The sequence below is a fragment of the Lasioglossum baleicum genome, chromosome 2 (genome assembly GCF_051020765.1).
Source record: "Lasioglossum baleicum chromosome 2, iyLasBale1, whole genome shotgun sequence".
Classification (NCBI taxonomy): domain Eukaryota; kingdom Metazoa; phylum Arthropoda; class Insecta; order Hymenoptera; family Halictidae; genus Lasioglossum; species Lasioglossum baleicum.
The window spans coordinates 8,145,531-8,167,583 of record NC_134930.1 but is presented as its reverse complement, the minus strand read 5'-3'; the positions used below and the strand labels follow the sequence as shown (position 1 = coordinate 8,167,583).

The following is a 22,053-nucleotide window of genomic DNA, read 5'->3' as shown; positions in this document are numbered from 1 at the left end:
CATTCTTTTCCTTTTTCATAAATAATGATCGGAACAACTTACCTCGGTAACTTTTAGTCCCAGTCTCCCGTACACCTACCCAATGTGGTCGGTAAAAGGGAGATTGTCGTTACTGAGCGATTTGTCAGAAATGTCGTGATCTAAAATTTTTCTATCCTGGCAACCCCAGTTAGTGGCGCAGAAGATCGCAATTAAGAGATCGCAGAAACGAACGGGAAAGTGTACGCGACGCTCTTCTCATTCAAAATTTCCATTCTATTACCGTTCCAAGGGTAGCAGGGTGCCGTCGCGAAATTCAAAGGGGGTTAACAGGCCCGTTGTCACAATGTAGGCCGGAATGAGGGTAAGTAGGGATGAAAGTAGACGATATTGTCACGTTCCAAACCGCAGCGTTATAAACGCCTTAACGTCCTTAATAAGCCTGTTGTAGTACTAAGGATTATTGGCCTCAGTATTCTCAGCCATCTCTTCGCTGGTTCGGCTGCCGTTTCACGGACGAAATTCGAGGGAAGTTAACGATGTCGTTGCCAGGGACGCAGCGTAGAATGCAGCTGGCAGCTTGTAAGAAAATGGCGCTTTAATAAAGACTGTTATAACACTAAAGGGGCGGATTGTTGGCGGTGCAATGTGCCTGCGCGAATCACGTGGCTCACAAGTGTCTACCGTGAATGTGTATTCATCTTTCCTTATTGCCGACTATGCTCCCATAAAACAGGCATATGTGCCTTTCAAAACTCTGTTGATTCAATTTATGACCCTCGCGAGACCCGGCATCGGAAACTTAAGACACGCAGGTGGAAAACACTAAATGCATTAAACGTTGACACCCCGGATACCATCAATTGTATTTTCAAGCACTTCGGGTTCAACAGACTCGACGGCAACCACCCAAACTTCAGTTTACCTTCGCACTTAACCTTGACAGCAATCTAAAGCTTCCGACTAGTTTGGCCCCAAGTCAGGTAGCAACTTCGCTGCCCAAAATGATTTATCTATGCATCTTCATTTGCGCATCGTGTAGGATGGTATTAAGATATTTACACACTACCTTACTGCAAATATGTATCACTGAATAAAGTCGAAGAAATTGAAAATTTTAACACCTTACCGACCGGTGATTATTGCATAATTTTGAAACATCTATGGTATATGGCTAAACACTTTTTAATGGAACATTCAATAGCAACAGCAATTTTCATTGTGATCTGACAAGTCACCATCAATAACATCATCTAATAGTTTCATTTATGATTGCAATGTACAACCCCTGGCAGAATGTTTCCGATCGGAGGCATTCATACGGATTTTGGAGAAAACATTCACAATTTAGAAGTAAAAAATATTACTTTATAGAGTTAAAATTAATGGGAGATGAAAGGGGACTTATTGAAGAATGAAAAACAACAAAATAACATAAGCTTCCATTTATTATAACAAAGAAACGAGAAAATTAACAAAATGTTACACGGAAAAAAGTTCCCGATTAATAGATCAGCTGGAAGAAAGTTTCCGATTCGATTACCACTGCCCATCACCTGTTCAACAATTACTGTTAGATGATTCTTATAAAATGCTCTGCGCTGATTCCTAATCTGCCCTTAATTTTTCCGCTAGACGCATAGCTTTTGAGAAACTTGATTTTGAAAAAAAAACATATTTTTCAACATTAAACAAATATTTTGATGTTATTATAATAGATATTGGATTGTTCTTTGCAGCAAAAGATTCTGTAGACTTTCCCACAGTGTAGACTTTCTTACAGTGATATCCAATATTAATACATTATGAATGTTTAAACATGTTTAAACAATCGTTAAAGATGGAGAGTCACCACTTTTCCCTTAATTGTTGAGGATATTTTTCAGTTTATCTTAAGAAATAAGGGTCCGGCGTAAAAACTAACTGTATCACGCGATAGAGCAGACTTTTATCTTGAGAAACCACCCTTTAAAGTTTGCAACGTCGACGTTTTTTCGAACCAAAAAGCAAAATATCTTTGCCTGACATGAGTTACCGCCAGTGACGGGATGGGGCGCGGCGAACGGCCGTACTAATGGCAAGCGCCACTGGCGGCAACTCATGTCGGGCGAAGATATTTTGCTTTTTAATTGGAAAAAACGTGGATGTTGCAAACTTTCATCCGTTCCGTTTACAAAATAATGGTGGCCAAATCGAAGCCGCCGTTCAAGGACGATTGTTAACGGGTTACCCGGGGTTGGTCGACAACTCATTTGACCGACACTGTTTTCATTGGCGATTGGACAGACACTAACTTTCGTCGACACTATATTTTCATCTACACGGTCAAATCATCGACAAATGTTTTAATTGACACGGTTTGGTCGACACTAACACGGTCAAATCGTCAATGAAAGCAGTGTCGGTCAAATGAGTTGTCGACCAAACCAGGGTGACCCATTGTTAACAGCCATAAATCATGATGGTTCTCAACTCAAGGAACGGAAGACGACGTTAAAACATTTAACATTCTTTAATAAGAGAACGGTTGAGTTGCGACCTATGGTTCCTTTGACAAGTTTGGTCCCCATGGCGAGTAGAATGCGGTACAAGCATAAAAAATTGAATTTCATGGTCAAAGTTAATTTGGCGACAATTTCTTTTAACAAATCTCCACCGATCCGAAGGTGTAAACCATTTGCTAAAATCATGACACTAAATTTTGTTACGTCTTGCTGTGCAACACAAAAGTATGGTTTTAAGTATGAACTCGTAAAATGTTTGAGAGTCGTCCTTTGTTTCATTCAATGAATGGAGTTCTCATAAAATCTCTGTCATATGGAAAGAGTACCCATTTAATTCTAGCCGAAAGGAGATATGAGAGATGTACATTTGGCACTGATAACAGCGCGAAAGGGATCCCGTTTATCACTTATGTACGCTGCGCCCTCTAATAAAGGGATACTTGGCTCCTGGGTGCGCCGTTAGAGGACCGCTTCTTTTTCTCTCTCTCTCTCTCTCTCTCTCTCTCTCTCTCTCTCTCTCTCTTCGTCACGCGTTCGTTATTAATGGCCGTATCCTGTGATAAGGTAATCGGGCTTTCGCGTCTGCTCGCCGGAGATATCCCTCTTGATACTCGTATACCTTATGTTAATGTCTCCCCGCACGGAGCGTGTTTCATTTATGGGTAGGCAGAGGCGCGAGTGTGAGCGGATGCCGTTTCGCGGTTACGACGTCGTTACCGTATCGGTGTAGACTGGCGACGAAAGAGACCCACAATTTTCGAGGAAAGGGCGGATATGGCCGCGAGGGACACCGTTCCACCAACGACAAGTTTATCCAAGATGACAGGTTCCGGGATAAATTAAGCACGAAGTTCTCTGGGTGGAACGCTTTTTACGACGTCGCTATAGATCACCTGCGCGACTCGAAGAGTTGGATGGTCCTACGAAGAGGATGGCACCGGAATCCGTGCGTGCGGACCCCGGTATCCGTGCGTGCAGACCTCAGAATCCGTGTTTTTGTTTTATATAATTCATATTATATATTTGTCGTACTTCTTTAAATGAAATATTTTTGATTATGTTACTAAATAAATGTTAAATGCTTTCGGCGCAATGGATCGATCATTTACTACTAATCATGAAGCAATTTTGCTAATTATCAAACAAAATCAACGTTTCGATCCTAGTTTGGATCCTTTTCAAGATTTATTTGAATCGCGTCTGTAAAGTAAATATGTTATAATAATTTCAAAAACTATTAAATGATTAAATATAAGGAATATTGTTCATAAAAACTCACGTACTTGCTTTGGGGAAAATAAACTTATAATAATTGTGTGGCACGTGTGTTACGTGCGTCGGACATGCTTGTTGTCAAGATACTGATGTAAGAACGTATTGAAAACGATCTAGGTTATATCTATCGATATAAGGCGGTGAATTTGGAAGTTAATAGTATGTTCTTAAATCCACTCTTACGAATATACCTTCATGGTAAATCGATATTAACGTTCAACTTTTATTTAAATCAGTTCCATACAGTTAACACATTACCGACCGGTGATTATTACATAATTTTGAAAAATCTATGGACATGGCTGAACACTTTTTAATGAAACCTTCAATAGCCACAGCAATTTTCATTGTGAACTAACAAGTCACCCTTAATAACGTCATCTAATAGTTTCATTTGAGATTGCAATGTAAAAGAACATTTCTATGCTTTCTTTTGGTACATCACAATTATTGAAAATCCTATTAATAGACTCCGGGTCATGCGCCCGGTTAGTGTGTGTGTCCGTCTCCGCCAATAGCGCGTGAGAGCCAAGAATGCGTGTGAGAATAGGCGTCTACGTTCTAGTCTGACCACTCAGGTGTTCTTTGCGTCCCTCTAGCCCCGTTTCCCGTCCCGATAGTTTACACTCTTTCACTGGACAGTACATACATATTACTACGAGTGAGATAAAAGTCGAAATCGACTGTGTTTAGTAAATAATATAAATCATTATAAGTAATAATAAAAATAAAAACAAAACACAAATTGAAACGTTTCCCCTCGATCGAGTCAATTCCCTCGATCTGGCGACTCTGCTTTATAATATTATACAATTTTATTAACGGAACCTGTTGGACCAGTTCATGGTATATAATACCTACTCTAGATATATTCTACTGAATTGATACACTGGGAAGTTCATTTGGCTGGCAGAAACGCTATCAATTCACTGCGCGCGAATAGAATGTCGAATAGATATGATAAAATCTTTGGAACACCCCGGGGGATTATGACACTTAACCTGGCCTTCTCAGTTTCTACTACCGGATCTTCCGCTGTAGTTTAATTAATCGAGGACACGTGATTGACTTCGAGAAACTGGGTTTCATAATTCCGCACTCGCATACAAGGCAGCAATCCTAATTTAATTAATGTCTGCCTGGGCGAAACGGTCTAATTAAAGGAGCGTTTCGCGTGAATATCAACAAATGTTCGCGTTTGAGCCGTCGTCTGAAGGAGAAACTTTATAGAGGAGCAACGAGAAATGTGCGAGACCTACGAAACTGTTTCACCCAATCCGTAACCCACTTCAATTCACATAACAAATTTATACGATACATTATAGTCGTAATTAATTGATACCAAATAATTATACATGCAGTAAGCAGTATAGTATTCAGACATACAGTAAGCAGGGTTTCATTTATCCGAACTAATTGGGACCGAGGTAGTTCGCAAATTAAAATTATTTATTAAATACAAAAGTATACTACTGCTGTAATCTTCTATATATGTATATATAAAAACGAAGTCCTGACTCACTCACTGACTGATCAACGCTCAGGCTAAATCCTTGGACCTAGAAAGCTGAAATTTTGCACAGAGGTTTCCTTTATGATCTATACAAGGGATAAGAAAGGATATTTCGAAATTCAACCCCCAAGGGGGTGAAAAGGGGTTGCAGCATTTGTATGAGGAATATTTTGTTCGTGGTCGGATTTACTTCATACTTGGTCTTAATGCTCTTTGATATAACTCATCATACACCTGTTTCGGCATTTTAAAAAATTCAACCCTTAAGAGGTTGCAAAGGGGATGCAACGTTTATAATGTCTATATAAATAAAATCTATCTATCTATATATATAAAAAGAAAGTCCTGACTGACTCATCAACGCCCAGGATAAAGCCTTGGACCTAGAAAGCTGAAATTTTGCAAAGAGGTTTCCTTTGTGATCTATACAAGGAATAAGAAAGGATATTTCGAAATTCAACCCCTAAGGGGGTGAAAAGGGGTTGCAACGTTTGCACGAGGAATATTTTATTTGTGGTCGGATTTGCTTGAAACTTGGTCTTAATGCTCTTTGATATAATTAATCAAACACCTATTTCGGCATTTTAAAAAATTGATCCCCTAAGGGGGTGAAAAGGGGTTTTGAAATCTAAGATGGCGACATGACCTAAAATTAAAAATCTGTAGGGGTGAATGGGGGGTTAAAAGGTTTTATGGAGAAACAATATCAATTTCCGAGGGCATTAAACGGTTTCCTGTGCGAGCGAAGCCGCGGGCGAAATCCAGTTAGAAATATAATACACAAGGTGTCCGAAAAATGTGGTATTTCCTCGAAGGGCATGACTCCCGATGTCATTTCAAATAACCTTTTCCTTTGCGAAAATGTTCTTCGCGGCTCTATTACGGAGTTCTTATCGAAAAACACGAACCAACCAGCGTGCGGCTACAGCTGACGGATACTGGCTCGGCCTATGCGAACGCTGCGCTCAGCTGTAGCCTCGTTTTGATTGGCCGATGTTTTTCGTTAATAACTCCTTTGTGAAGCCGCAGAGAACATGGTCTGATGCATTTTCTTCTATCTTCAAAAGCAAGCGAGTTATTGAGCTGACCTGTTTATAACGTCCTACGATATACAGTAACTATAAATATACAGTTAATGTTAACAAAACATATTTGTTAAAGTAATCTTTAATTTTTTTTAAACATCGAGGACTGTCTTTTCGAGATCTCTCATTCACTGGTTCGGATAATTGACGCTCTACTGTATTTAAGTTCTGAGCAATTGTAATGGAATTGTAAGAATTCCCTCCAATCCACTCAGCAATGTAAATGAACTGTTTCATCAGCGGATAAACTAATATTTAACGGCTAACCACGTTGAAACTTTGGTGAGAACATGTGGAAAATATTCATTATATTATATTTTACAAACATGCGATATAGTTACATGAAAAAAACCGTAGTTACACGTACCGATCCTGAGCCAAATTTATTAACAAGTTTTATACAGTTTAGAATTTAAATATAAATTGCATTAAAGTTCAAATTTAATAACTTTGTTTTTATTCAGACGGATATTCTCAGGAAAATTGATTATGTAAATTGGAGGCAGAATGTTGTGCAAACTGTTGTGCATGCCTCTGTTCATAAAAACTTTAAATATAAAAACGCAACCACAAAAAAGGGAAAAATATTCATTCACTCGTTATTTGGTAAGACAATTTTATATTCAATAGAATAGGCATGCTGCATAAAAGATAAGAATCTTATGAAATATTCTGAATAGATATTATAATTATTCAAATTACATAAATTATGAGTATATAGATTACTTCTAAATACTTTCGATGCATAAACTACGGTTATTGGTATTGATATTCTTTGTATTGTTATTGATATTTGAATGGGGAATATTTTAGGACCACTGGAAAGTTTAGGATCACTGAAAAATACAACAAACTATATTTAACAAAACTTGCGTTTATGCTATTTGCCCTACAATAATTTTATTGTCTTGTTGTTGTTATCTATTGACCTCTTACAATATAAACTTTTATTAATCTATAATCTTTTAGTTCTAAATATATTTCTAAATTTCTGGAAAATTGAATTAATATTTTATAGAGAATTTAATATTATTTAAAAATAACATTAAATTAATATGAAAATTAATTATCTTCTCTGTAGACATGCTACAGAATGTTAAGTTGCTCCAACCTCGTTATTTTCATCTTGCGAATTATAAAATACACTGTGTCGTAAAACATCTTTTGTACAAACATATTCCTGTGTTGCCTTAACTCACAAATTAATTTCTGCATTTTTAAAATTGCTGTCCTGCGTCCTACATAATTCATACTTGTAGAAGAAAGTGTAACAATATTAATTGTTTCAAGTATGGAACCTTACGAAGTGTACAGTATCTCTTCTGATAGATCTAATAATAATGTATAAATTAAACGAGAATAAATATCTAGTGTTTCCGTAGCCAAAGGAATAATTGTTTCCTTTATCTCGATCGACAATTTGTTAATTAAGTATATCGATGTTTTCAGCGCACTGGTTCGATCTGCTGGACCGAAACGTTCAAAATTTTGTGGTAATTTGCAAAATTGCTTAGTTAGCAACATCAGATCGAACCAGTGCGCCGAAAACATCAATATACTTAACAAAGGAATAATATAATCATTTATACACACCTACTATTTGTATCCTTAAACGTGACAATTTGAGATCACACAGAAATTCTTTACAATTTTCAAGAATTATTTCCGTTATTTATAGTATAATACTTGATTATTCCACCTCCAGTTATACCTATTACACATACATTTTGCAGATACATTTTTCAAATCCTTTTCACGTGATGTAGAATCTATTTTGTTCAGATTTGAATAAGTTGGGACAAAACATCCACGTTCTAGGTAAAATAAAATACCAAAAATTATAAACGATGTGTCATTTTACCTAAAAATATTTATGAAAATATGTCAAGTCGTATTTAGTGCACAAAAATTTGTAAATAGTCAAACCAGAAATATTTGCTGACCACCGATGTTTTTAGATTTTTCATACGAGTTTCTGCCACGGTAACACATTTAATGGCAAGTTAATAATTCACATTTTTTAGTATGCATTGCGACTAAGAGTACCGTAGCCACTCTTTAGGGCAATAACGGCACTGCGGATTTTTATGCAAATACATACTTGTCATAGTGCGCATGTTTTACATATTTTAGATACAAAACAGGTATGTAGCTATAAATATTACATATGTTACATATTTTCTAAATATTTTGCATAATATACTCTATTCAGTTCGTGTGTGTTGCAACAATTTATAAATTATTAATTATGATTCATGAGTTATGAATCTCATATCTGTTCAATATAATTTCAATTCGATCAGAAATTTAAATAATCACTAAGAAGAAATGTAAACAATAACACTATACAGGGTGGTCATTTTATCTGAAGACATTGAAATATCTCGAGAACTATGCATCGGATCAAAACAAGTGGGTAATGAAAGTTATTCGTCGCGAAGGGGGACATCCAATGTGTGTGTGATACCAAACTCGACCCCCACCGCCACCCCCTGGGGGTAAAAAATACACAAATTTGACCTAGGAGTTTTTGCATTTTGGTTCACAGATGGCGCTGTACTGGACAAAAACCAAAATGGGTAAAAAATTGTTGAAAATTGGGGATATCTCGAGAAATACACATCAGATCAGGAAAATAAAAGTAGACGTATTTGATATTTTTAAGAATGCTATTCAATAACACCATAATTGACCCCCCACCCCCACCTCCTAAGGGTGGGAGAGAGAATTATTTCAAAATCTTTAACTTTCCTTAACTTTCCATCTTTCCTTTTTAATTTCGATAGAAATGAGGGGTACAGCGATGAAATTTTTAAAAAATTAAAGCTGAAACTTGGCAGAATATGGGAAAAATAGAGAGATTATGGTACGAACATTTTTTAACGTTGAGAAAATTCGTTAAACATGTAGGATTTCAAGAAAATGTGATTTCTCCAGTACCACGCACGAAAAATTTTTTTTTAACATGCTATACACATTTTGCGTATATTTTGTCACGCTGATTTCAAATCTGGTCTCAAAATTTGTCTACGACCTCAGGATTTTGCAAAATCGATGTTTTGTATTCATCTCGCTATAACTTTGTAAAAAACCAACATAGCAAGAATTTGAAACAGAGCATCTGAAACTAGAGGTTTCAGGCTTTCAAACCATTGTTTAACGATATCGATATGGCAATTTCTAATGGAGTTATGATCACGTAAAGTGGGACCAATTTTTCGGGTTCGCACAAGTGATCCCTTAATTCTTTTGAGGAGTGTATTCCCGGGCTCCGGCGAGCCGGGACAAGATTAACTGGTTGAAAATTAGAAAGTTTAAATAATCGGGGTCAGTATCGTCTGTAAAAACCGTGCCCAATCGAAGGAAGCGTTTCGACTCGCCTCGAGGCTTCTCGCTAATTATACGCGTCTGTAGTTTCGGAATGGGCGAGGAAAAGTGAAAGGTATGCGAACTGTTTTAAGAGCGCGACGAGCACCCGGGCCGATGAGGAAACTCGGGACGAAAGATGGGGATGAGCCACCCCGGAGTAACGAGCGAACTCCCGCGGAACTACCGCCTCATATAATCAATTAGAACTCTAGAACGAGTGAGATGGTAATAGAGTTCGGCTAAGTACAAACTGGAGCAAACTGGCGTTGATTCGAACGAACGGATCAACCGTCTTCTCCGACTGGCATCGGCTTCCTCATCCTGTCCGTTCTCGGTGCAACTTGAGATCTAAAGTATCCTGAAGATTCACTGGAACAGTATACGTATATCACCGTTGTATGAAAATTAACTGCAACTTTCGTAGCTCGTGAGTTGTGATCTTGCGATTAGTTGTGGAGCTTCAACGAGTGAGTGAATAATCCTGTTATAAATATTGTAATACTAAAAATGATTATAATATATCTTTCCACTGCAACTGAAAGAAATTTATTATAAGGGGTGTTACCCTAGTGCCGAACGCTTAAGGTTTTTCTTAAATATGTAAGAAAAAATCATGTTTTAGTCTTTTTATTCTACATTATTTATAAGTTAACAGTATTAGAAATCCAACTAAAGCAACAAAAGTTATCTTAAATAATCGTTGAACTTTCAACTTATATTATTTTGAAAGATCATTAAGTGGCACTTAGTACCGAACACAGTACAAGTTACTAACTTAACTCGGTACAGTTTTAATATAATTTACAATGATCACAAATATAATGATCTGAACATTCGGGAATATCGGTGCAAGCCTCGTGTTCCCAATTCTCGCAGTTTCAACATTGAATTCGGTTTTCTTCGTTGCTTTCCAAACACACAACGCAGAGAGTCTCCTGGTTTAAGTTTAACTCTCTTGGTTTCAGTGTTTTGCTCTGCTTAAAATTATTCGCAATGTCATCATTCATATTGTTTAGATGTATTTTTTACCCAGCGAATCCAAAATAATAAACTTTAATACAAATAGGAAAACACATTGAGATTTGTACTCTCCGACAATAGGGGAAACCGTTCTGTCCGGAACCAGGGAACACCGAACGCATTAAACAACAATGTTTTTGGGAAAACCAGTACACCGTATACACAAAACACAAAGGTATTTCAAAAAGTATTTAAAACAAGATATAACAACACGAGGCACGCGTCATTTGGCCAAGAAAATTGATAATTATTAAATTGATAATTATTAGACTATTAAACCACTTCGAATGTTATTGCTTCCCTTAACCCCTTGCCTTACAATATCGCGTCAGACTCGTGTTGAAGATTTCGAACACAGTCTGATAAATATGTATGTTATTAATCTCCTTTAAACCGAGATGAAATTCTATTTTGGTTTTGTTAATGTATAGTTATTGAAGAACATGTAGGCATACAACAGATATCAATTTTCTCCTTCTTCTAATCATTGTATTCTAATCAAGTTCTAATCATTGAAACCATAAAATAAATCGTACGGCAAGGGGTTAATGATTTTAACAGAGGAGAAATCATATTATATTGACATCTTCAATTTTTTAAATTTTACAACAATTTTGAATTTCATCTACTATACTCAATTTTACTATAAATGCATCCAATAATTATAGTCCTTCATAAATTATACGACACCGCATTCCCGTGAAACGCAACAACGAATCGATCTCATTCAAGCTGTGTACACGCGACTGGAACGTGTCGAAACCTAATCGTCCTTTTTTTCTATTTCCTCCTCTATTTAATCGGGATAACGGCTCGCTAGCATTTGAACTGTCACATAGATAGCTAATGTCCGGTATTAGGTGCCATCCGGTGATAAGGGAACTCCCCTAACAAATTAATTTAATAAACACCAGCAGTTGCTAATGTTGAAGAATGAATTACAGAAAAAATTGGTGTAGAAACCACAAGTAATCTAGCAAAAAGAGGTACTTAAGCTTCCTTAGTAATTGTTGAAAATAATATGTAGAAAAATATTATTACCCCCTTAAACTATCGCTCAAATATTGAAATAATTCTAATTCTGCAATGTTTGTATGACTGATATCATTTGTTTCTTTTTCCGTAAAGGAGAAAAAGTCATCTACTTCTTTGTTTTGTGAAAGTAATTGAGGTCGTGACTCTGAATCTGGATTTGCTATCTGTTTAAAAGCATTTAATACGGTTTCTTTGATAAAAGTACGTTTTTCTTCATTGAAATCTTTCGGAATCTATCATAATTTCCATTTTGGATGGCTAACAGTAGCAATTATATAGTCGCTTGCGTGTTCAAAAAAGTCTAATAAATCACGAAATCGAGATTTTAAACTTGATAGTAAATGAAGTTTCAAAGGTTCGCAATATCTATTGAATGCGAACCATTATTTTGAACAGTAATATTTAAAGTTGAAATTGAAAATAAAGACAAAGTGCAAATATTTTCAATATTCTTCAAATTACAATATCCTTCAAATTACTGCATCAAACAAAATATTTCATTTCCAAAAATTACTGCATCAAATAAAATATTTTATTTTCAAAGTTGTACAGACACTGTAAAATAAATGGGATTATATATTTACTATTTAAAATACTATTTACCCTAGCTCTGCTTTGATGTTTTCGCTTTTATGACAGTTCTTCTTATTAGATCATGTTATACTCGTAGATAGTCGCTGGCGAGAATAATCGTTGGTTGATGTTTTTTTTCGAAGTTGACTGTTATCTTCACCAATAAATTTGAGGGACATTCAAGGAGCGTGAGAGAATCTATCGCGAAGTGGCCAGGGTAATCTCTGTTATCTTAAGTAGACCCTTCGTTTATGGCTCCTTGGTCCTTGAAGAGGCCACTTTCGACTCTTTTCTCATCCGCTTGACGTTGACAGAGTATTGTTCCTGGACCGAGATTTTCTGTAGTCCGCTATTCTACTAAGCGGATAGGGTAGATAAGAGGACGAAAGGATTCCCCCAAAATGTCAACTTATCGTTTATCTTATGAGAATAGGCCCACTTTCTTCCACTAAATATCTCCAGAAAAGACGTTCCTGTTCTGTGAGAAATAAAATCTACGACACTTACGTACGTCTCGAAGTTTAAAATAGTATAAAAATTCTGTTGTCATTCGCACAAGAACAGCGTTGCTCAATGAAAGTTCCCTTGTAGAAAATTTTTGGAACTCTAGTCGTTTAAAATTTAGAATGCAAAAATTGACAAGTAGAACTACGTTTATGAGAGATTAAACTTAAAAGCATCATACATATACTGGACGTGGCTGGACGGATGGTAGATCGGGCCAAGGTGATTCTGCATGTCAAATTAGGTCCATAAAAGGAATAAGATTTAAGATGCCTCGATTTCGAGAAAATCAAGCTTGAAAATGCAGCGAATACGCGTGCTGTAATGCTGTTAGGTTGGAATCGTCTGACGCGTCTGACCATGACCAACCTTTACTTCCTGCAGATACAGACGCATCTTTAAACTCGATTTTATCGAAAATGAGGCGTCAAACGAAGACATACAGGGATAAAAATCCTTATTTGTAACCAATACGATTTTAGTCGATGAAATACTTGTTATTCTATGACTTTTTTTTCAGTTTGGTTATAACAGTTATGGTCCCTGAAAAAAATATTATTCCTTTTTGTCCACATATTTTTACATGCAGAATCATTTCTCCTCCGAATTTTTCATGCGTCCGAACACATCCTGTAAATACAACGGAGTCTATATGCATTTAATGCATCTTCTTATCATACTTTTGCTAACGTGTGATTTCGTTATTAAAGTTAACAGAATTAAGTTATAATTTCGATTAATTTCTAGAATTTAAGAAGATAGATGAAATCTTGAAAGGGAGAGCTGGGTCACTTAGATCATGCAAGGGTTAAATAACATTTATAATCGACTTTATACTATGATATTTACTCAAAAAATATGTAACATTCGTTAAATCGAATTTATAAACGTTTTTAATTAAATGAAATCTTTAAATAAGTTCTCCGATGTGTCTTCCTTTGTAAAAAGAATGATTTACAACTGGCGATGTATCCCATTAATTTTATTCACATTCTATATCATTCAATATATCCGATTTTCAATTATATTATATAATAAAGAAACTTTCCGGAGATATCTACATAATGCTTCATGTATCGACGACATTGATGATACAAAATTTAATTTTTCGCAACGCGAATGCCCTTATTAGCTTACCCATTTTCGTCTTTCTATTATCGGAGGCATTGATGCATCGCGTCCTCATGTGTCGGTCACGATGAAAGTTATATTCATCAATGTCCGTCACCGGCATAATTACAGGTTAAATTTGATAATACCATCGGTAGTTCTATCGAGCTTGCACCCGAGCATACTTGAACTATCTACAAAACATATGAAATTAGCGGATCGACGTATGCAGCAGCGGCGCTTCATTAACAGCGACGTAATTTATTGCCGTGCCAGGCAGTTAATAATGATGGAGATTTAATGGCATTGGGAAACTCCGAAAATTTCCCAGACAAACGTTCATCATTTTTCGAGCGCGTGGAATATTATGCATATCTCTGCTCGCGGTATGCATTGTTAATCATGGTGTCACACGTCAATGAGGAATTAATGTAGCTTAATGGAAATCTTAATGGGATCCTCTGGTTAAGCCAAACGAATTTGGGGAAATGAAGCGAATACATGCTTGACAAGTATGTAGTTGGTACATATTTTATGCGAACGCTACCAAATTACTTCCGAGTGGATTGATATTTAAATCCATGGAGCAAGGATTCCTTTTGGTAGAAAAATTGATTTTTTGTTGCAGAATCCTGTAGTTTATTAGAAATGTCTCTCAAAAATCGGAGGTTACGATTTATATTTTCGAAATCAATGATTGTCCGAAATGAATATGGCTTCGAGTAACTCCAATTATATAATTTAATAAAAGTACAATAAAAACTCATACAGCGTACCAAACCATATAATTGTAATCTCTCATTTTTTAAATAGTGCAAAAAATCGATATTTTTGACAAAACAAAAGAAAATGCTTTCTTAACGCTCAAATTGGTTTAGAATTTTGGAAAGAATTGGCTATCATTCTGTTTGACAACTTGAATTCAAAAATGATATTTTCGAAAAATTTCAAGAAACGGTATAGCTTTTACATTCTGTCATAAAAGTACCGGGAATTGGTCAATGAAACAGAAAATATGTATTATTCATCCAAATTTATTGTATCGCCTTCAAAGTAGGCCCCTTTCGAAATAATAGGTACACTTATGACTTATGCCAACAAATGACCCAATCATCAAAACATTTTTTGAACGCATTTTTTGGAATCAACTTCAGTACTCGCCGCGAATTCTCTTTTATGTCATCTAAGGACTGAAAACGGGTGCGTCGAAGTGGTAATTTGAGTTTTGGAAAAAGAAAAAAGTCGGCCGGAGCCATATCGGGGGAATACGGTGGCTGCTCGATAAGATTTGTTGAGTTTTTGGCCAGAAATTCGTTCACAATGATAGCCTTGTGAGATGGTGCGTTATCTACCAAAGCGAGGCAAATCTTCCACCACATCTCGACCGCTTTTCAATGCACTGTACCACTCATACGCACGTGTTTTTGATAAAGTCGATTCACCGTAAGCCTTATGTAACATTTTCAGCGCTTCGGCACACGAAATTCCATTTGCACTGCAAAATTTAAGACAGATTCTTTGTGTTCTTCATCCGTGCTGTGTTCATATTTGTAATTTCTACAATAAATTCCATTATATCCCACGATATTCTAAAAGCTTCTAGTATACACTTGCCGAAGACCACAATCATAATCGTTCGATAACACTTATAATTCAGGTTTACCTAAAGTTCCAGCCACTCTACCATAAATACCGGCTGCGGTGTTATGTGAGTAGAAGTCTACGTTTCCTTATAAATTGGCTACAACAGCGTATCCAAGAATTAATTTGATGAATACCGTCGGCGGCAGCGTGTCTAGGTTGCCGGATGCGGCAACAGAAATACAAGCCGTTCCTCCAGACGGTATTGCGAATTAACAGAGAACAATAACTTCGCAGAGGCTTGCATAAGCACATGCCAAGCGGGCCGTAGATCTTCGGATCCATTTAAAGCGGAGCGACCTATCCTCTGCCCGGCCAATTGAAACTTCTTCCAACTGATCCCATTTAACGAACCAGCGGCGCAGCGTCGGAAAGTTCCGAATTAAAAGGAGCCTTCAATTTCTCATTTCGACCCGTGCTCGTATACCGAGCGGAGATCCACCGGTTAACTCGTTAGGGGATCGCTAGCCATCGTGATGGATGCTGTCCGTAAATTTTCTAAATACACCTGCTGCTCTGCGCCTTCCAGACAGAAGAGAAAGAAACCCGTGGGGTGGGCAACGCGCGCGAGCAAGTAGAAAGAGCTCCGTACGAATGTCTGATTCGGGGAAATCCACTGGAATCTTGGCACACGCGATTCCCTGGTTCAAGGCAATCCCTGAGAATCTCAGTTATTCACTGGGTGGAGGAGGGCTGTCAATAACTCGACCGGCCAGTCTCTCCACCGCACCGCGCTCTTTCAATTCGTTTGTTCCTTTGGCTCACGTGGCCGGACTGGACTGCCTTGTCCGTCATCGCGTGGCCCGTGAAAGAGATCCAGCCCATTGGCTTTCGCCCCGGCTCGGCGCTTTCCACCCTCGCCCGCCGCCGCGCCGTGCCGACTCCTCGTTTTACACCGCTAAATCCAATTTCAGTTTACCGCTTCGTACTTCCTTCGAAAGGATCTTCGCTGTAACCCGCCTCGCCATTGTACCACTCGAACGTTCTCCGCCAGACACAGAGAACGACCGGTTGATCCTTTTCCTACCGATATAATCTCCTCCCGTTAATCGGTCCGAACTTCCGACAGGATGTGTATCTCCCCGTCGAGATATCATCTTCGAACAGATCAATCGATCCCGAATCGGAAGCCTTTCACGATTTCACTCTTCATTGCGCAGACAGTTCTGGTAAGGTTCAACAGACTCGTGTTCTGTGCGAACTGTCTACGTCTATTGCGATATTCAAATTATTAGGTGTACAAATAAGTTCGGTGCCTTTATTCAATGTGATTGCATTTCAAATTGAAATTTTCTCCCGCCGCTTTGGTGTTTTAAAGCTTTTCGGCCTGTAACTGCAATAAATCTAAGGATTCTTACATCTTTCAATGCCTGTTATTTCTTCCCGCATCAAGCGATTTCGATGAAACTTTCACAGTGCATATAATTGACACAGATCTACAATATGTACTTTTTAAATTTGCAATATAGGCCTACATAAAAATGTAATCCCGATTATCGATCGTAAGTGTTAAATATTTAAGTTAATGATGCTTTCGGCGCTACGGTTTCGATCACTTAGTAAATCTAGCAATTTTGCAATAAACTTTTCTTCTTTCCTACCGTTTCGGTTCAGTTTTGAACCTTTATCATAGGAAAAATTTGCGTCTACATAACAATATACATATATATATACAGTAGCGGACAGAAGTTTAAGACCGCTCTCTTTTGGGAAGCTAGAGCAATTAGTTTACTAAAGGATGTGAAAAGAAATTTTTTCAAAAATTGCAATTGATCGGAATTGTAGAGAAAATACTAAAAGTTGCATTTCCAATTTTTTTATGTGGGCCTATATTGAAAAGTTAAAAAATACGTTTTGTAGATCTGTGTCAATTAAACATATTCTGAAAATTTTATCAAAATCGGTCGACGTTGCAATGAGCTACAAACGTTTAAAGATGGTAAAATTGCAGATTTTCAAGATTTTCGGCAATAAATCGTGAAAATCTGTAAAATCTATAAAATAACCACTTATTGGACCCTTGCTCTGAACCTCTCGTCTTTTCGCTTTTCGGCGAAGAGAGGATGGTATAGATCAAATACTCGTTCTTTGATGACGTTAGAAACGAGATTTTCAGGGTATCCATTATGTTTAAGTACATTCCTAATGAGTGATAGATTGTTTGATCTGAATTCAGGATTCGCTGAAAGGATGGCACGATCAATAAGACCTTTGACAAGACCTATCTTATGTTGTAACGGATGGAAAGAATAAAAATTTACGTATCTGCCAGACCAGCTAGTTTTGTGAAACCAATTTGTTTTTAGTTCTTTACCCACTCTAATAATACCGACATCAAGAAAGTTAAGACCTGAATCCATTTCAATTTCATGTGTGAACTGTAGTCTGTTGTGAAAATTGTTAAAAGTGTCAACTAACGTTCTTACTTGATCAGGTTTGCAACAAGTGAGAATATCATCTACATATCTTTTATAACATGTAAGTTCAAACGGTAATTTAGAAATAGAAGCTGTTTCCAGTTCTTCCATTACTAGATTGGCAATGACAGGGGAAATGGGAGAGCTCATTGCAGTACCAAATACCTGTTTGTAATATGTATTGTTGAAACTAAAGACGTTTGCTTGTAGTACAAATTCAATTGCTTTGAGAAATTCATCTCTTTGTATTATGGTGTGTTCTTTTAACTCTTCCCAACGTGAGTGTAACACCTGCATTGCCAAATCTACAGGAACATTGGTGAATAACGCTGTAACATCTAATGATACCAGTTGTGAATCTTCAGGAACCTGAATGTTGTGGTTCTGAGTTCTTTAACTAATTTCCAACTGTCTACGTCTACAGTATGGAATGATGTGTTACCAATAATTTTAGATATAATGCTAGATACGATTTACTAAGTGATCGAAACGGTAGCGCCGAAAACATCATTAAATTAACCACATAAAAAAGTTGAAAATGCAACTTTTAGTATTTTCTCTACAATTCTGGTCTATTGCAATTATTGAAAAAATTTCTTTTCACATTCTGTAGTAAACTAATTGCTCTTGCTTTCCAAAAAGTTCAAATCGCATGGTCGAATATCAAAAAAGTTATCGTCTTTTCAAGAGTGTCCCAATATTTTTGTGACCGACTGTATGTATGTTATTAATTTCCTTGTGTGTGAAATCGAGATGATATTCTATTTTGGTCTAGTTTGGTATAGTTATCGGAGAACATGTAGGCATACAGTAGATATAAACTTCCTTCTTTTTTAGGAAATTGCGAACTACAAAACAAGTTCTAATCACTAAAACCGTAAAATAAATCGTAGAGCTAAGGGGTTAATCTGGCGACTCTGCTGCGAGCATAAAGAGCGAACAGCATCGTAACCTCTTACTATGAATCTCGCCAGTTATCCTTTCTCTCGTACATAAAGTTTACTGTTTTACTTTGTAATAAAATCAACCTACTATTATTACCATATTTTTCTTTGATTTTTCAGGTAACTGGCATCGTGGGACGTGCAGACGTATTGGCCTGTATTTTCTTTTTGCTATCGTTTCTTGCTTATCACGGGTAAGTGGAATTTCAATTTCTAAATAATCCCGCCGCCGAAAAACTCCGATATCTCTGGTCTGGTCGGTTGCAGCTCTCATTTCGCTCTGTTATAACAACGTATTTTTTGCAGTTTCTTCTGTCGAGGTTATTTTACGATTGATTTCTCTGGAAGTGCATTTACCGAGAGGTTCGTTCAGGTAAACGTGACTCTATTACTAAAACAACTTTTTACCCGAGTTATTACCGGGGAAATAACCATTCCCGTTAATATTACCGGAATCCCGTATTATTTCATTTGTCCCGTATCCATTATGGGTAAATCGTTTCTTCCTTGTTCCAATCATTCGCAACGGAGAGTAATTTTCATCGTTTCGTGTGGGTGGAGGGGTGATGGGGGGGGAGGAGAGGGAAGGGTGAAACAATTTCATCGTGTAGAACGGTTACGCCCATCGCGATGGCAACAGAATTAATAATCGTGACTCGTGTACACTGTGCCACTGTTATACAGAGCGGCGACGTCGGTTGCATGTTCAAGTTGTTCGAAACTAAGATGAAGTGAAATCGACTTTACGTTTAATATTGTAACAGGCGGCACGAATAAGTTGCACGCCCGCTGCGTGCAAGAAACGTCGTAATGTCGCGACGTTATCTCATTTGTCATTTTCAGTGTCATGAACGCTTATTACATACTGTACGACGTCTTCTTAAAACGATACATACTGCGAGACGAACAGATAATTTTCTCTCTATCATTTTACTCTGCATAGACCACGGGGCTAGAGAATAGTAACTGTTTTAACGTAAGTGCTGAAGATTCCAACAATGCAACAGAAAATATTTAGAAATGTATGGCGGTCGTTGAATGGAATTTAGATTTGCAATGCATAAATCTTGGGAGACTATATATAGACTTCAAAGATACAATACTCTGTCTTACAAGTTTTCGAACAAATCAATCACCACAGAGTTTCGAATCAATTCGATATTTATTCGAAATCAGAAATTCTTGAAACTGTTGAAAGTGTTGAAGTCTCAAAAATTTTAAAAGTCTTGATAATCTCTTAATAAACGTTATACTTTTTATAATATTGGTACCGTTCATACTGTTATTCATCCCAATGCTGACATGACGTGATCATTGTTTCCTGATAGATGTAACATTTCAAGAGTTTCAATTCTTACAAACCTTTCGAAGTTTTAAGGCTTTCAAGATTTTCAAGACATCGACGACTTCCAAGACGTCCAAGAGTTTCAAGAGTTCTAAGCTTCGAATTATGTTGCAAGTGATTCGAATTTTTTGTCGTAAATATTGAATCGAAGCGATTCGAAGTGATTCAGATCCCATCACTATTAACAAGGCTCAGTGCGTTCCCCAGAATGTCTTCTTTAATTTTGAAAAAGTAAAACATTTTTTATGTGCAATTTGAATGGTATCAAGTGGTCAGTATCCCGCAGGGGTTGACCTTTTAGATGTTCTGTCTTCTCGTAGTTTTCATGGTCATCGGAGTTAAAAAAAAATAGTATACAGTGCACTTTTGCAAAACCTCATCCATCATATTTTTAGCCAGTTTACCTTTCCTCCGTTACTATTTTCTCTTACCCGTTCTTGAATTGCGTTTTGTAGATTTTTTGTTGAAACGAAATTCTCCCGTTTCATTTCGTGTAAAATAAATTTATTATTTTGTCTACATTGTTTTATATCATAATAATCCTGTGATGTGACCACGTGACCCCGCCATCTATATCTATGGAAATTGGACATGCATCACTTTCATAATCAATCGCTACGCAATTTCTTTGATTGGCCAATTTTAAATTGAAGAAAGTATTGGCATTTTTTAAGATACACTCCTCAAAAGAATTAAGGGATCACTTGTGCGAACCCGAAAAATTGGTCCCACTTAATGGTTTGAAAGCCTGAAACCTCTAGTTTCAGATGCTCTGTTTCAAATCGTTGCTATGTTGGTTTTTTACAAAGTTATAGCGAGATGAAGACAACATTGACGGGTTAACAAAAATTTTGTACAACTTTGGAACATGATCTGGAGAGAAACAAATTTTTTTGATAAATCGCGTTAATATCATTTGGAAGGGCTATCTTTCCTGTGTAAATTGTGTGGTTGTCGAATATTGTGCGATTTTTTTTATTCGAGTTATTCAACATTGAAGTAAATGTTGGCTTTTTAACTTTAACTGGCTCCAGAAAGCAAAAAAATTATCGTAGAATCTTGTGCAAAAAAGCAATAGAAAGAGCGTTTCTTTCTCTTCAAGACACTTCTTCTATTTTTTTCAGTTTCATTAACATTTCGATATACCAGGTGTTTCTGAAAATATGCTTAAAAAATTCACAATTTCCATTTTTCCTTTAACTCGCTATATCTCGGCGAGAAATGATCGTAATACCATGATCTGAACGTCAGATTGAAGCAGAGATTCTGCCGATTCGATTGATTACCCCATGAACTCCCTGCGACAATTTTTTACCTATGGCAGCTGTGTTTGAAGTTAGACATCTGTGAATACGCTACCCCCGCGTCGGCGCACAGTGGAAAATTTGGAGCAAACACGATTCAAAATAAAATAACTTTCTTTAGAAATGAGGTACAGCGATGAAATTTTTTAAAATTAAAGCTGAAACTTTGCAGAATATGAGAAAAATAAGGAGTTTATGGTACGAGCGTTTTTTAACGTTGAGAAAATTCGTTAAACATAGAATTTCAAGAAAATGTGGTTTCTCCAGTACCACGGGCGGAAAAAATTTTTTTTAACGCGATATATACCTTTTGCTGTAGATTTTTTCACGCTGATTTCAAATCTGGTATCAAAATTTGTCCTCAAGATTTTGCAAAATCGATTTCTTGCAACTACTTTCAAAATAAATGGTCCATATCATAGTCATTTTTCGCAA

General features: G+C 36.8%; 1 protein-coding gene across 3 annotated transcripts in view; it reads left to right on the top strand.

The window, feature by feature from the left end:
* Positions 1 to 22,053, top strand: part of LOC143219220 (protein O-mannosyl-transferase TMTC1-like) — a 719,300-nt gene that overhangs the window by 346,834 nt on the left and 350,413 nt on the right. For all 3 annotated transcript variants that reach the window (XR_013011281.1, XM_076445179.1, XM_076445165.1), the window contains exon 3: positions 19,090 to 19,163. Coding sequence is in view for 2 of the 3 variants with exons in the window: in XM_076445179.1 (XP_076301294.1) it covers positions 19,090 to 19,163 (74 nt within the window). In the remaining variant the exon portion in view is untranslated. The remainder of the gene's footprint in view (positions 1 to 19,089; positions 19,164 to 22,053) is intronic.